At 42.2% G+C, this 12,851-nt stretch overlaps 1 protein-coding gene across 2 annotated transcripts in view; it reads left to right on the plus strand.

The window, feature by feature from the left end:
* Positions 1-7,718, plus strand: part of PPP2CB (protein phosphatase 2 catalytic subunit beta) — a 30,471-nt gene extending 22,753 nt beyond the window's left edge. The window contains exons 4-7 of one of the 2 annotated variants that reach the window (XM_053578204.1): positions 154-243; positions 354-515; positions 2,711-2,829; positions 7,015-7,718. In XM_053578204.1, the coding sequence (XP_053434179.1) occupies positions 154-243; positions 354-515; positions 2,711-2,829; positions 7,015-7,087 (444 nt within the window). In that variant the 3' untranslated portion in view covers positions 7,088-7,718. The remainder of the gene's footprint in view (positions 1-153; positions 244-353; positions 516-2,710; positions 2,830-7,014) is intronic. The other variant, XM_053578205.1, reaches the window with a different exon arrangement.
* Positions 7,719-12,851: the final 5,133 nt, after the last annotated feature.

Here is a 12,851-nt window from a genome sequence, read left to right on the forward strand (position 1 = left end):
TTCTTTGCCATTGTATTCTACAAATTTTCCATTGACCATTAAAATTTCTTTTGAAAAGAAAAGCTTTTCGAACTGACGCTTGTAACCATTAGTTTTCATTAACTTTTAGCAATTAGTAAATCAAATGCATTTTCCTTTTAAATTTATAAACAGATATTCTGCCTCCATGGTGGCCTCTCTCCATCCATAGACACACTGGATCATATAAGAGCCCTGGATCGCTTACAGGAAGTACCACATGAGGTACTCTTTGCTTTAAAAAAAAGAAAATAAACTATAACCACATTATGAGAAAGGTAAAAATTAGTTAATGTGACTTGTAATCATTTGTAACCTGTACTTTTCTTGTCCAGGGCCCAATGTGTGATCTGTTATGGTCAGATCCGGATGATCGTGGTGGGTGGGGTATTTCACCACGTGGTGCTGGCTACACATTTGGACAAGACATTTCTGAAACGTTTAACCATGCCAATGGCCTCACTCTGGTTTCTCGTGCTCACCAGCTTGTAATGGAGGTATGTACTTTTCTTACAGGATGATCTTATTTCTGATTAGCATATATGTCTGTAATCAGGCTTTATGACTTAGAATGGGAAAAACATTCCTCCCCATCAGGGAGTATGACTTGCTTATTTTAGCAAGCAAGGAAAAGACTGGTGGGCAGAGCAAAATTAGAACTCAGTTTTGAAATTAATTGAGACTCAAAGTTATAAAAATAGTATCCCAAAATTCCTTGTGTCCTTCAAATTCCTGAATGTAAATATTTTACTATATTTGCTTTATCGTTCTTTCTTCCCCTTCTCCCCTGAACACTTACTATTTTTGTGTCCTTCACTTTGGGTTAGGCTGATGTTGCTTTGATTATAGATTAAGGTCTGCATTTCTGGCAGGCATACCGCACAGTGACGCTGTGCCTTCAGTGCATCCTACCAAGGGATTGGGAAATTATGTCTCACTACTGGCAGTGTTAATTTTGATCACTTAGTTAAGGTGATGTATGCCAGATTTCTTCACTATAATATTAGTATTTTATAACTAGTAAGGGACTATAAATATAAGATAATCCCTCTAGACCAGTAGTTCTTCAAGATGTTGGAGAAAATCTCACCAGCCCATTGGAGGCAAGGAAAGGGGTAGGAATATGATAAAGAATACCAGTTCATACTGTGAAAATAAATCTCTATTTATGGGGCAGCGCCTGTAGCTCAGTGAGTAGAGCGCCGGCCCCGTATACCGAGGGTGGCAGGTTCAAACCCAGCCCTGGCCAAACTGCAAAACAACAAAACAAAAAAAACAACCTGGGCGTTGTGGCAGATGCCTGTAGTCCCAGCTACTCTGGAGGCTGAGGCAAGAGAATTGCCTAAGCCCAAGAGCTAGAGGTTGCTGTGAGCTGTAATGCCATGGCACTCTACCAAGGGCGACAGAGTGAGACTCTGTCTCTAAAAAATAAATAAATAAATCTCTATTTATAATCACTAGAAACAGAAATGGTCTAAAATGTTTACTTGCTTGAAAGACTGAGGCTTTCAGATTGAATAATCAAAAGTCAGCTATTATTTTGGATATACTTAAAACATAATGATACCACAAGCTAGAAGTAAGGGATGAAAAATGGTATGTGTGTATCAATTAGGTAATTATCCCAGATACAACTAATATGAATCAGAATAAGATAAATGATATCATTAAAAATAGAGGTCATGGGGGTGGTGCCTGTGGCTCAGTCGGTAAGGCGCCGGCCCCATATACCGAGGGTGGCGGGTTCAAACCCAGCCCTGGCTGAACTGCAACCAAAAAATAGCTGGGCGTTGTGGCAGGTGCCTGTAGTCCCAGCTACTCGGGAGGCTGAGGCAAGAGAATCGCTTAAGCCCAGGAGTTGGAGGTTGCTGTGAGCTGTGTGATGCCATGGCACTCTACCGAGGGCCATAAAGTAAGACTCTGTCTCTACAAAAAAAGAAAAAAAAAAAAAATAGAGGTCATGGCTCAGCGACTGTAGCTCAGCTGCTAGGGCACCAGCCAAAAAGTAGCCAGGCATTGTAGTGAGCACCTGTAATCCCAGCTACCTGGGAGGCTGAGGGAAGAGAATCGCTTAAGCCCAAGAGTTGGAGGTTGCTGTGAGCTGTGACACCACGGCATTCTACCAAGGGCAACAAAGTAAGACTGTCTCAAAAAATACATAGGGTGGCGCCTGTGGCTCAGGGACTAGGGCACTGGTCCCATATACCGAGGGTGGTGTGTTCGAACCCGGTCCCGGCCAAAACTGCAACAACAACAAAAATAAATAAATAAATAAAGGTCATTACTGACGAAAACTGGCCCAGTTCTCCAGAAAGAAAGTCTTCTAAATTTGTATTTACCTAATAATAGCTTCAAAATATATAAAGCAAAAATTGGCACAATTTATAAGGGAAAATTGAAAAATTTATTATTATTATGGGAGAAATTTTGATACACACCCTAGCCAAAATCTCAGCATAAATGAAAAGCAACATGTACTGAACTCCATATAATGGAACCCTGAGCCCAGAGTTGTGCAGTATTCGGTACAGGTGCACAAACTTAATAGATGGAGACCTGATAAGGTCATACAGGTGACTACATTTCCACAGTGAATACTTATGCTTGGGGGGTTTAGTGTGTTTTTTTATTTTTACTAGATGAAGACTATAATTTTATAATGAAATATGACTTTTTTTTTTAACGCTGCCAGGGATACAATTGGTGTCATGATCGGAATGTGGTTACAATTTTCAGTGCACCCAATTACTGCTATCGTTGTGGGAATCAAGCTGCTATCATGGAATTAGACGATACTTTAAAATATTCCTTGTAAGTAGCTTTAAATTTTAAATGTATATAATCACTTTTCAGAAGGAAAAATTTAAATATAGATAGTAAAATATAGAGATAGAGGATTTCTACTGGTGGTGAGATACGGAGTATGAGAAATCCTCTCCCTAACAAGACAACCATTAGTAGGAGAAAAGTATTTTTAAGAAACATTTTTGAAAGGTTTTAGAAATTGTGCTTAGGATGTTCAACAAATGGTAAAACACTTAAATCAAGAAAATCTGGGCTCAGCACCTGTAGCTCAGAGACTAGGGCACCAGCCATGTGCACCAGAACTGGTGGGTGCGAACTCAGCCCAGGCCTGCCTATTTCCAACATGTTTCTGGAAATAGGTTCTTTGCAGATATAATTATTTAACCAAAAAATAGCCAGGCATGTGGTGGGCACCTATAGTCTCAGCTACTTGGGAGGCTGAGGCAAGAGAATAGCTCAAGCCCTAGACTTTGAGGTTGCTGTGAGCTGTGACACCATGGTACTCTATCTCATGGGAGAGGGCAACTCTGTCTGAAAAAAAAAAAAAAGAAGAAAGAAAGAAAATCTAAGCAATAACAGGTAACAGAGGGTGGAGAATTCCAAGCCTGAGTACTTCATCAAAAACAGTAGATGTCATGGTGGAGACCAGTTAAGAAGGCTCTAATAGCTCCCGTGATACTAGTAACAACAGGCAAAAGAGCAGAGCAACAAGTTTAATAAGTAACACCAGGGAAAGACACAGTCAAGAAAAGGCCTCCTGGGATCCCAGTCAGCCCTGGGAGCAGAAGGCTGTGCACAGATGCTCATTATGCCCACTCTGGAGCAGTCGGAGGACGTGACGTTCTCATAACATCCCAAGCCACACCTTGACTGTATTGAGTTGGATATTGTCCTTCCAAAAATTCATGTCCACTCAGAACATGTTTCTGGAAATAGGTTCTTTGCAGATATAATTATTTAAGATGAAGTATGTTTGATTAGAGTGGGCCCTAGTCCAGTCTGGCTAGTGTTTTTATAAGAGGAAAAGAAACACATAGCCACATGGGGAGAATGCCACGTGAAGACAGAGCTGAGTTCTGCATCTATAAGCTAAGGGTTGCCAAAGCCACCAAGAGCTAGAGAGGAACAGAATTTTTATATAAAGCCTTCAGAGGGAGCATGGCCCTGCCAACACCTTGATTTCAGACTTTTAGCCTCTAGAACTCTTGAGAAAATAAATTCCTATTGAATAAATTTCTGTCCAATTTGTGGTGATTTGTTATAGCAGCTCTAGGAAACTAATAATGAGTAGGTTCTTCAAGAAAGAATATAACCCTCACTGGTCCTGGGGACACAACCTCTAATCAAACATTGGCTAAGCAGTAACTTAACTCTGACCCATGAACAGCTCCTAGGAAGCCAGGCTTAATTAAGAATAAAATCACACTTATCTCTGACAACATGGAAGACTGATGCCCATTACACCTTCTCAGGACTGATTAGAGGAAAATCTAAGCTAAGCCAATGTGTGAATGCCTTCAAATTTAGTGAACACATAACGTTTCCATAGTAAGTTTATGGAAGCTAATAAAATTTGGAGTGGAAACAAATGAAATAAAGAGGAGAAAAAACAATACAGGAAAATGAGTGAAAACAAAAGTTGGTTCTTTAAGAAGATCAACAAAATTAATAAGCATTAACTAGACTGGTTAGAAAGAAAAAAATTGTAAAGACTCACATTACCAAAATCACTGCAGATCTAAATAACTATATAGCTTCACATTAGATAATTAGAATAAAATGGACCACTTCCTAAAAAATATAAAAATTATTGAAACTGACTCAAAAATAAAATCTAAACAGACCTTTAGCAAGTGAGGAAATTGATTTTTTTTTTTAAATCTCTGAGATAGTCTTATTTTTTCACTCTGGGTAGTGTACTGCCCTGGTGTCATCATAGTTCACAGCAACCTCAGTCTCTTGAGCTCAAGCAATCCTCTTGCCTCAGCCTCCATGAGGGGCTTTTAATGCGAGGAATGAAGAGGCTTGATACAGAGTCTGTGCCGGGTGACTGAGGAACTTGTGGGAGGAGCCCTCCCAAGCAAACCTTGTGTCTATATTATCTTAAAATAAGGAGTCGAGACAAGGGCGGCGCCTGTGGCTCAAGGAGTAGGGCGCCGGTCCCATATGCCGGAGGTGGCAGGTTCAAACCCAGCCCCGGCCAAAAACCACAAAAAAAAAAAAGTCTAGACAAAAGCTGTTTGTCCGACATTAGCACTGATTAGGGAGGGCATGGAGAAGGTCAGATAGAATGTTTCCACCTTCGTTTTTAAGAAACGGCAGACTTCAAGCCCAACCTCTGCCTCCAACATCAAGAGACCTTTGGATTCTAGAGAATCTTTACCATAACTATTAGGCTTGGTATTGCCACACCTCACATATACATTCTTTCTTGGAGGCCAGTTTTCTATCTGCATGTACACAACTCACGTGCCATTCTCTTGATTCTCTGTCTCTCAAGTGGGAAGCGAGTCTTATGCTAAAGATCAGGGCTCAGTTTCCCTATACCTCCCAAGTAGCTGGAACTATAGGTGCCCACCACAAAACCCAGCTAGTGTTTTCTATTTTTAGTAGAGACAGGATCTCGCTCTTGTTTAGGCTGGTCTCAAACTCCTGAGCTCAGCTGATCCACCTGCCTTGGCCTCCCAGGGTGCTAGTGTTAAAGGCGTGAGTCACCAAGCCTGGCTTGGATTGATAATTTTTAAACTTCCCACAAAGAAAGGGCTCAATCAGCTTGAGACCTTCACAAACACTTCCATAGAACAGAAGAGGAAGGACCATTTCCCACCTTATTTGGGGAGATCTGGATCATCATCCTGTTACCAAAACCAGATAATAACAGGAAACACAGACCAATGCCCTTTATATATACTGATATCAAAATCTTCAACACAGGGCAGCACCTGTGGCTAAGTAGGTAGAGTGCCAGCCCCAGATACAAAGGGTGGCGGGTTGGAACCCAGCCCCGGCCAAACTACAACAAAAAATAGCCGGGTGTTGTGGCAGGTGCCTGTAGTCCCAGCTACTTGGGAGGCTGAGGCAAGAGAATCACCTAAGGCCAGGAGTTGGAGGTTGCTGTGAGCTGTGACGTTACAGCACTCTACTGAGGGTGATAAAGTGAGACTCTGTCTCTAAAAAAAAAAAAAAATCTTCAACAAAATATGTACCAACAAATGAATCCAACATATAAAAAGGATTATTTACCATGACCAAGTAGGAATTATCCCAGGAATGCAAACTTGGTTCAAAACATGAAAAATCAATATAATTAACCGTATTAATACTAAATATTAATTTGTATGGTAGTCCGAAAAAGTATTTGCCAAAACCCAGCAACTTTATAGAATAAAACTTTCAACAAATTAATCACAGAGGGAATTTCTTTAGCATGATAAAGGGTATTTATGAAAAGCCCCCAGCTTGTATCATACTTAAGCGTGAAAGTCTGAATGTTTTCAGGCAGCGCCTGTGGTTCAATGGGTAGGGTGCCGACCCCGTATTCCGAGGGTGGCAGGTTCAAACCCAGCCCCGGCCAAACTGCAACAAAAAATAGCCGGGCATTGTGGCAGGTGCCTGTAGTCCCAGCTACTCAGAAGGCTGAGGCAAGAGAATCGCCTAAGCCCAGGAGTTGGAGGTTGCTGTGAGCTGTGACGCTATGGCACTCCACCGAGGACGACAAGGTAAGACTGTCTCAAAAAAAAAAAAAAGAAAGTCTGAATACTGACCTTTGCGCCTGTGGCTCAAAGGAGTAGGGCACCGGCCCCATAGGCAGGAGGTGGCCGGTTCATAGCCGGCCCCAGCCAAAACCGGCAAAAAAAAAAGGAAAGTCTGAATGCTTTCCCACTAAAATCAGGAACATGAGAAGCATGCTTCTTTTCCCACTTCTGTTTAACTGCTAATAGTTTCAAAAATATTTTTTGCCGGTCACCAAACCATTTTGTCTGCTTTAAATTTCACCAGAGCTGTGCGGAGTAGTAGTATGGTTGGGAGCGTCTGCAGTGACTTGCCCAGGCTCATTCCAGCCATAGCACTGCAGTGCTGGTGGGGAACCGGGACTGCTGTTTCTATTACAATGTCTTGTTCTTTATTTCTTTATTTTCTTAAGAAATATCAAGACCTTTAACTCTTTGGTTCCTTTTTTGCCATTTGTAGCCTTCAGTTTGACCCAGCACCTCGTCGCGGAGAGCCTCACGTTACACGGCGCACCCCAGACTATTTCCTGTAAATTCCTCCTGAGGAAAGCTGCCTTTGTCTGTGGAAGTATACCTGGCTTTTTAAAATATATATATATTTAAAACAAAAAAAAGCAACAGTAATCTATGTGTTTCTATAACAAACTGGGATCTGTCTTGGCATTAAACCACATCATGGACCAAAATGTGCCACACTAATGATGAGCATTTAGCGCAGTCTGAGGCTGAAATTGACACACTATGTTCTAGATGGGTCAGTCTAACAGTTTGCCTGCTGTATTTGTAGTAACCATTTTCCTCTGAACTGTTCAAGCAAAAAAGGTAACTAACTGCTTCGTCTCCTTTTCCACTTACATGGAAATTTTAGTTATAGTGTTTAGCTAGCATGGATTAATAGAGTTGGAATTTTATTTTTAAGAAAAATTCACAAGCTAACTTCCACTAATCTCTTACCCTTTATTTTATTGAAATGTATATTAACTTAACTGAAGAAAAGATTCTTTTTGGGAGTATGTTGTCATAACATTCAAAGAGATTTCCCTTCATTTAAACTAGGTTACTGTTTTATGTTGATCTGCATATTTCTGTATATTTGTCATGACAGTGCTTGCATCCTATTTGGTGTACTGAGCAAATAAACTTTACATTTTAAACAAAAAATTTATTTCTGTAGTGTGCATTAAATGAAAACTTTACTGTTTTGAAGCTTGATATAAAATTGCTTTGACATAGGGTGGTGCCTGTGGCTCAAAGGAGTAGGGCGCCGGCCCCATATGCCAGAGGTGGTGGGTTCAAACCCAGTCCCGGCCAAAAACTGCAAAAAAATAAATTGCTTGACATAAAATAAGCAGTTATGTTGAAGAAATTTAAATGTAGTCATCTACATATAGGACTTACTTTTAGAAGAAAAATTTCCTATAATAAAAAAATTAAATGGTAGAAATAAGTACAAAAATCTCAAAATTGGCCAGGATTGGTGACTTATGCTTGTAATCCCAGGACTTTGAGAGGCCAAGGCAGGAGGATTGCTTGATGCCAGGACTTCAAGGCCAGCCTGGGCAACATATCAAGACACCATCTCTACAAAAAAGATATTTTTATATTGGCTGGGCATGGTGGCACTCCGTATCTGGGGAGGCTTAGGCAGGAAGATATCTGAAGCCTAGAAGTTTAAGGCTGTAGTGCCTCAGCAACAGATCCTTATCTCTTTTTAAAAAAAAAAAAAGGCGGCGGCTATGGCTCAAAGGGGTGGGGTGCCGGCCCCATATGCCAGAGGTGGCAGGTTCAAACCCAGCCCCAGCCCCAGCCCCAGCCAAAAACTGCAAAAAAAAGTCAACATTACAATTAATGTAAATAGATGCTCTAGTTATTCACTTACCTGTTAATTATAAAACACTAAAAGCAAAGTGACTTGGATAATTGGAGATTAAAAGATGTAAAAAACAGAATGAAACAAATTTGAAGTAAATATCTTGAAATTTAATATTTGAGACAATTTAAGGATAAGATCAATACATATGAAATTAAATAATTAACTTACAATTTAAACCTATATACACCAACCAAAATAACCTCAGTGTTAAAAACAAATTCTTAGAAATACAGAGATTAACAAATTTTTTGTTTTGTTGTTGTTGCAGTTTTTGGCCGGGGCCAGGTTTGAACCTGCCACTTCCAGCATATGGGGCTGGCACCCTACTCCTTGAGCCATAGGCACCACCCGAGATAAACAAATTTTTATTTTATTTTTATTTATTTTTTTTTTTTTTGTAGAGATAGAGTCTCACTTTATGGCCCTTGGTAGAGCGCCGTGGCGTCACACAGCTCACAGCAACCTCCAACTCCTGGGCTTAAGGCAATTCTCTTGCCTCAGCCTCCCAAGTAACTGGGACTACAGGCACCCGCCACAATGCCCGGCTGTTTTGTTGTTGCAGTTTGGCTGGGGCCAGGTTTGAACCCACCACCCTTTGTGTATGGGGCCAGCACCCTACCCACTGAGCCACAGGTGCCGGCCACAAATTTTTATTACAATAGGATAGTTCAACTCTGAGTAAATTTTTAAAAACAGATTTGAATAACACATTTGATAAAATTGATAACAAATATATATCGTCCGGGCACGGTGGCTCACACCTGTAATCCTAGCACTCTGGGAGGCGCAGGTGGGTGGATCACCTGCGCTCGCAAGTTCGAGACTAGCCTCAGCAAAAGCAAGACCCCCATCTCTACTAGAAATAGAAAACTTGAGGCAAGAGGATCCATGGAGCCCAAGTCAGAAGTTGCTGTAAGTTGTGACGCCACGGCACTCTACCCAGGGCAACAGCTTGAGACTATATCAAAAAAAATCCCTGCACTCTAACAGTTACAGAATATACATGCTTATCAAGATTATATGGCATGTTAATAAAAACTGGCAAGTATGGCTCCATACCTGTAGCACTGTGGTTACGGCGCCAGCCCACATGCGACAAAGCTGGCAGGTTCAAACCCGGTCTGGGCCAGCTAAACAACGACAACTTTAACAACAACAAAAAAAAATAGCTGGCTCAGCGCCTGTGGCTCAAGCAGCTAAGGCACAGCCACATACACCAGAGCTGGCAGGTGCCTGTAGTCCCAGCTATTTGGGAGGCAGAGGCAGGAGAATCACTTGAGCCCAGGAGTTGGAGGTTGCTGTGAGCTGTGATGCCACAGCACTCTTCCCAGGGTGACAGCTTGAGACTCTGTCTCAAAAAAAAAAAAAAAAAAAAAAACAGCTTGGCCTGGCGCCTGTAGCTCAAGCGGCTAAGGCACCAGCCATATACATCAGAGCTGGTGGGTTCGAATCCTGCCCAAGCCTGCCAAACAATGACAACTACAAACAAAAAATAGCCGGGCGTTATGGCGGTTGCCTATAGTCCAAACTACTTGTGAAACTGAGGCAAGAGAATCGTTTTAGCCCAGGAGTTGGGAGGTTGATGTGAGCTGTGAAGCCATAGCACTCTACCCAGGGCCACAGTATGAGACTCTGTCTCAAAAAAAAAAGAAAATAGCCGGGCGTTGTGGCGGGCACCTGTAGTCCCAGCTACTTGGGAGGCTGGGGCAAAAGAATCACTTAAGCCCAAGAGTTGAAGATTGCTGACGCCATTGCACTCTACTGAGGACAACATAGACTCAACTAACAAACAAACAAACAAAACTGGCAAGTATTAGCCCACATGCTATTAGGCAAGCCTCAGAAACTCAAATCATTTATATGCAGCACCAGATTTTCTGACCAAAATGCAATTAACTTAGAGATCAATAGCATAAGTGATATATTTTAGAGATACCTATTCATTGTGAAATATAAAAAACTGAGTAACTGCTAGAGAGATACCACAGTAAAAATAATAAACTGAGTAACTCAAAGGTCAAAAAATAATGGAAATTATAAATTCTTAGAATTTGTAAAAACAATGGTTACGAAAACACATAAAAATGTGTGAGGAGGCTGGACACACGTGGCTGGCACCTGTAATCCTAGCACTCCAGGAGGCCAAGGAGGGTGAATCACCTGAGCTTAGGAGTTGTCAAGGCCAGAGCAAAACCGAGACCCTGTCACTTTTTTTTTTTTTATATTAGAAACAGAGTCTCACTTTCTCTCCCTCAGTAGAGTGCTATGGTGTCACAGCTCACAGCAACCTCCAGCTCTTGGGCTTAGGCAATTCTCTTGCCTCAGCCTCCCAAGTAGCTGGGACTACAGGCATCCACCACAATGCCCGGCTATTTTTTGTTACAGTTTGGCCAGAGCTGGGTTTGAACCTGCCACCCTCGGTATATGGAGCGGGTGCACTACTCACTGAGCCACAGGCACCACCTGAGACCCTGTCACTATTAAAAATAGAGTAGCCAGGGCAGCACTTGTGGCTGAGGGAGGAGGGCACCAGTCCCATATACTGAGGGTGGCAGGTTCAAACTTGGCCCCAACCGAAACTGCAAAAAAATAAATAAAAATTAAATTTAAAAAAAAAATAGAGTAGCCAGGCATTATGGTGGATTGCCTGAACTCAAGAATTCCAGACCAGCCTAAGCAAGAGCAAGACCTTATCTCTACTAAAAATAGAAAAATTAGTGGGCATTGTGGCAGGTGCCTATAGTCCCAGCTACTTGAAAGGCTGAGGCAGGAGGATCACTTAAACCCAAAAGTTTGAGGTTGCAGAGCTATCACACTGCAGCACTGTTACTGGGGTGACTTGAGTGAGACTGGGATTGCGTGAAAGCCAAAACAGGTTTGGCGCCCATAGCACAGTGATTACAGTTTTGGCCACATACACCGAGGCTGGTGGGTTTGAACCTAGCCTGGGCCTGCCAAACAAGGACAACTACAACAAAAAAATAGCCAGGTGTTATGGTGGGCACCTGTAGTCCCAGCTACTTAGGAGGCTGAGGCAAGAGAATTGTGTAAGCCCAAGAGTTTGAGGTTGTTGTCGTTGTTTGGCAGACCTGGGCCAGGTTTGAACCCACCAGCCCCCACGTATGTGGCCGGCACCCTAGCTGCTGAGCTACAGGAGCTGAGCCCAAATTTTTGAGCATTTCTGATTAAAGATTTTTGTTTCTCAAACCCAGCAAAAGGACCCCTAAAGGCACCTAACTGTCTCAGCCTGAGCCCCGCACATCTCAAACCCCCCCTTGGGTTAATTCCTCAAATAGGTTTCAGAATAGAACAAGGAAGTTCCCTGAGTTCCCAAAGACTCCTAGCCACAGGTAAAACAATAGTAGAACTTACCCCAACACCCTAGCAATGGCTAAACAATGGTGGAAACCTTACTCAAGCAAAATTTCCCAAGCCAAGTTTGTCCTCATGCCAGCTGCCACGATGTAACCCACTGAGCCAACCAGCCCACCTAACTCTAACCCCACCCCCGAGCTACCCCCTGAGCTAACCAACTGCTACATTCTGCTTCTGTGTTTGTTCGCTTGCATGCCACATAGCAACAAAAAAGGTAGAAAAGGCAGCCTGCCTTTCTCTTCAGGGCTGTTTGCCCTTTGGGCGGCAACCCTCCTGCACAGGTGTAATAAATCACCGCGGTCCCCTGCGCAGGTGTAATAAATCACCATCTGATTTATACCTGAAGTGGGGTTCAAGTTTTTCTTCCAGGTGGCACATGAGTATAACATGTTTTGTTTTGTTGAGATAGAGTCTACAAACACATGAAAAAAAGCTCATCATCCTTAATCATCAAAGAAATGCAAATCAAAACTACTTTGAGATATCACCTAACCCCAGTAAGAGTAGCCCACATAACAAAATCCCCAAACCGGAGATGTTGGTGTGGATGTGGAGAAAAGGGCACACTTCTACACTGCTGGGTGGGAATGCACACTAATACGTTCCTTCTGGAAGGATGTTTGGAGAATACTTAGAGACCTAAAAATAGACCTGCCATTCGATCCTATAATTCCTTTTCTAGGTTTATACCCAGAAGACCAAAAATCACAATATAACAAAGACATCTGTACCAGAATGTTTATTGCAGCCCAATTCATAATTGCTAAGTCATGGAAGAAGCCCAAGTGCCCATCGACCCATGAATGGACTAGCAAATTCTGGTACGTGTATACCATGGAATATTATGCAGCCTTAAAGAAAGATGGCAACGTCACCTCTTTCATGTTTACATGGATGGAGCTGGAACATATTCTTAGCAAAGTATCTCAGGAATGGAAGAAAAAGTATCCAATGGGCAGGGCACCAGCCCCATATACCGAGGGTGGTGCAAACCTGGCCCCGGCCAAAATGAAACAAAAAATAGCCAGGCATTTTGGTGGGTACCTGTA

Source organism: Nycticebus coucang, chromosome 24 (assembly GCF_027406575.1).
Source record: "Nycticebus coucang isolate mNycCou1 chromosome 24, mNycCou1.pri, whole genome shotgun sequence".
NCBI lineage: Eukaryota > Metazoa > Chordata > Mammalia > Primates > Lorisidae > Nycticebus > Nycticebus coucang.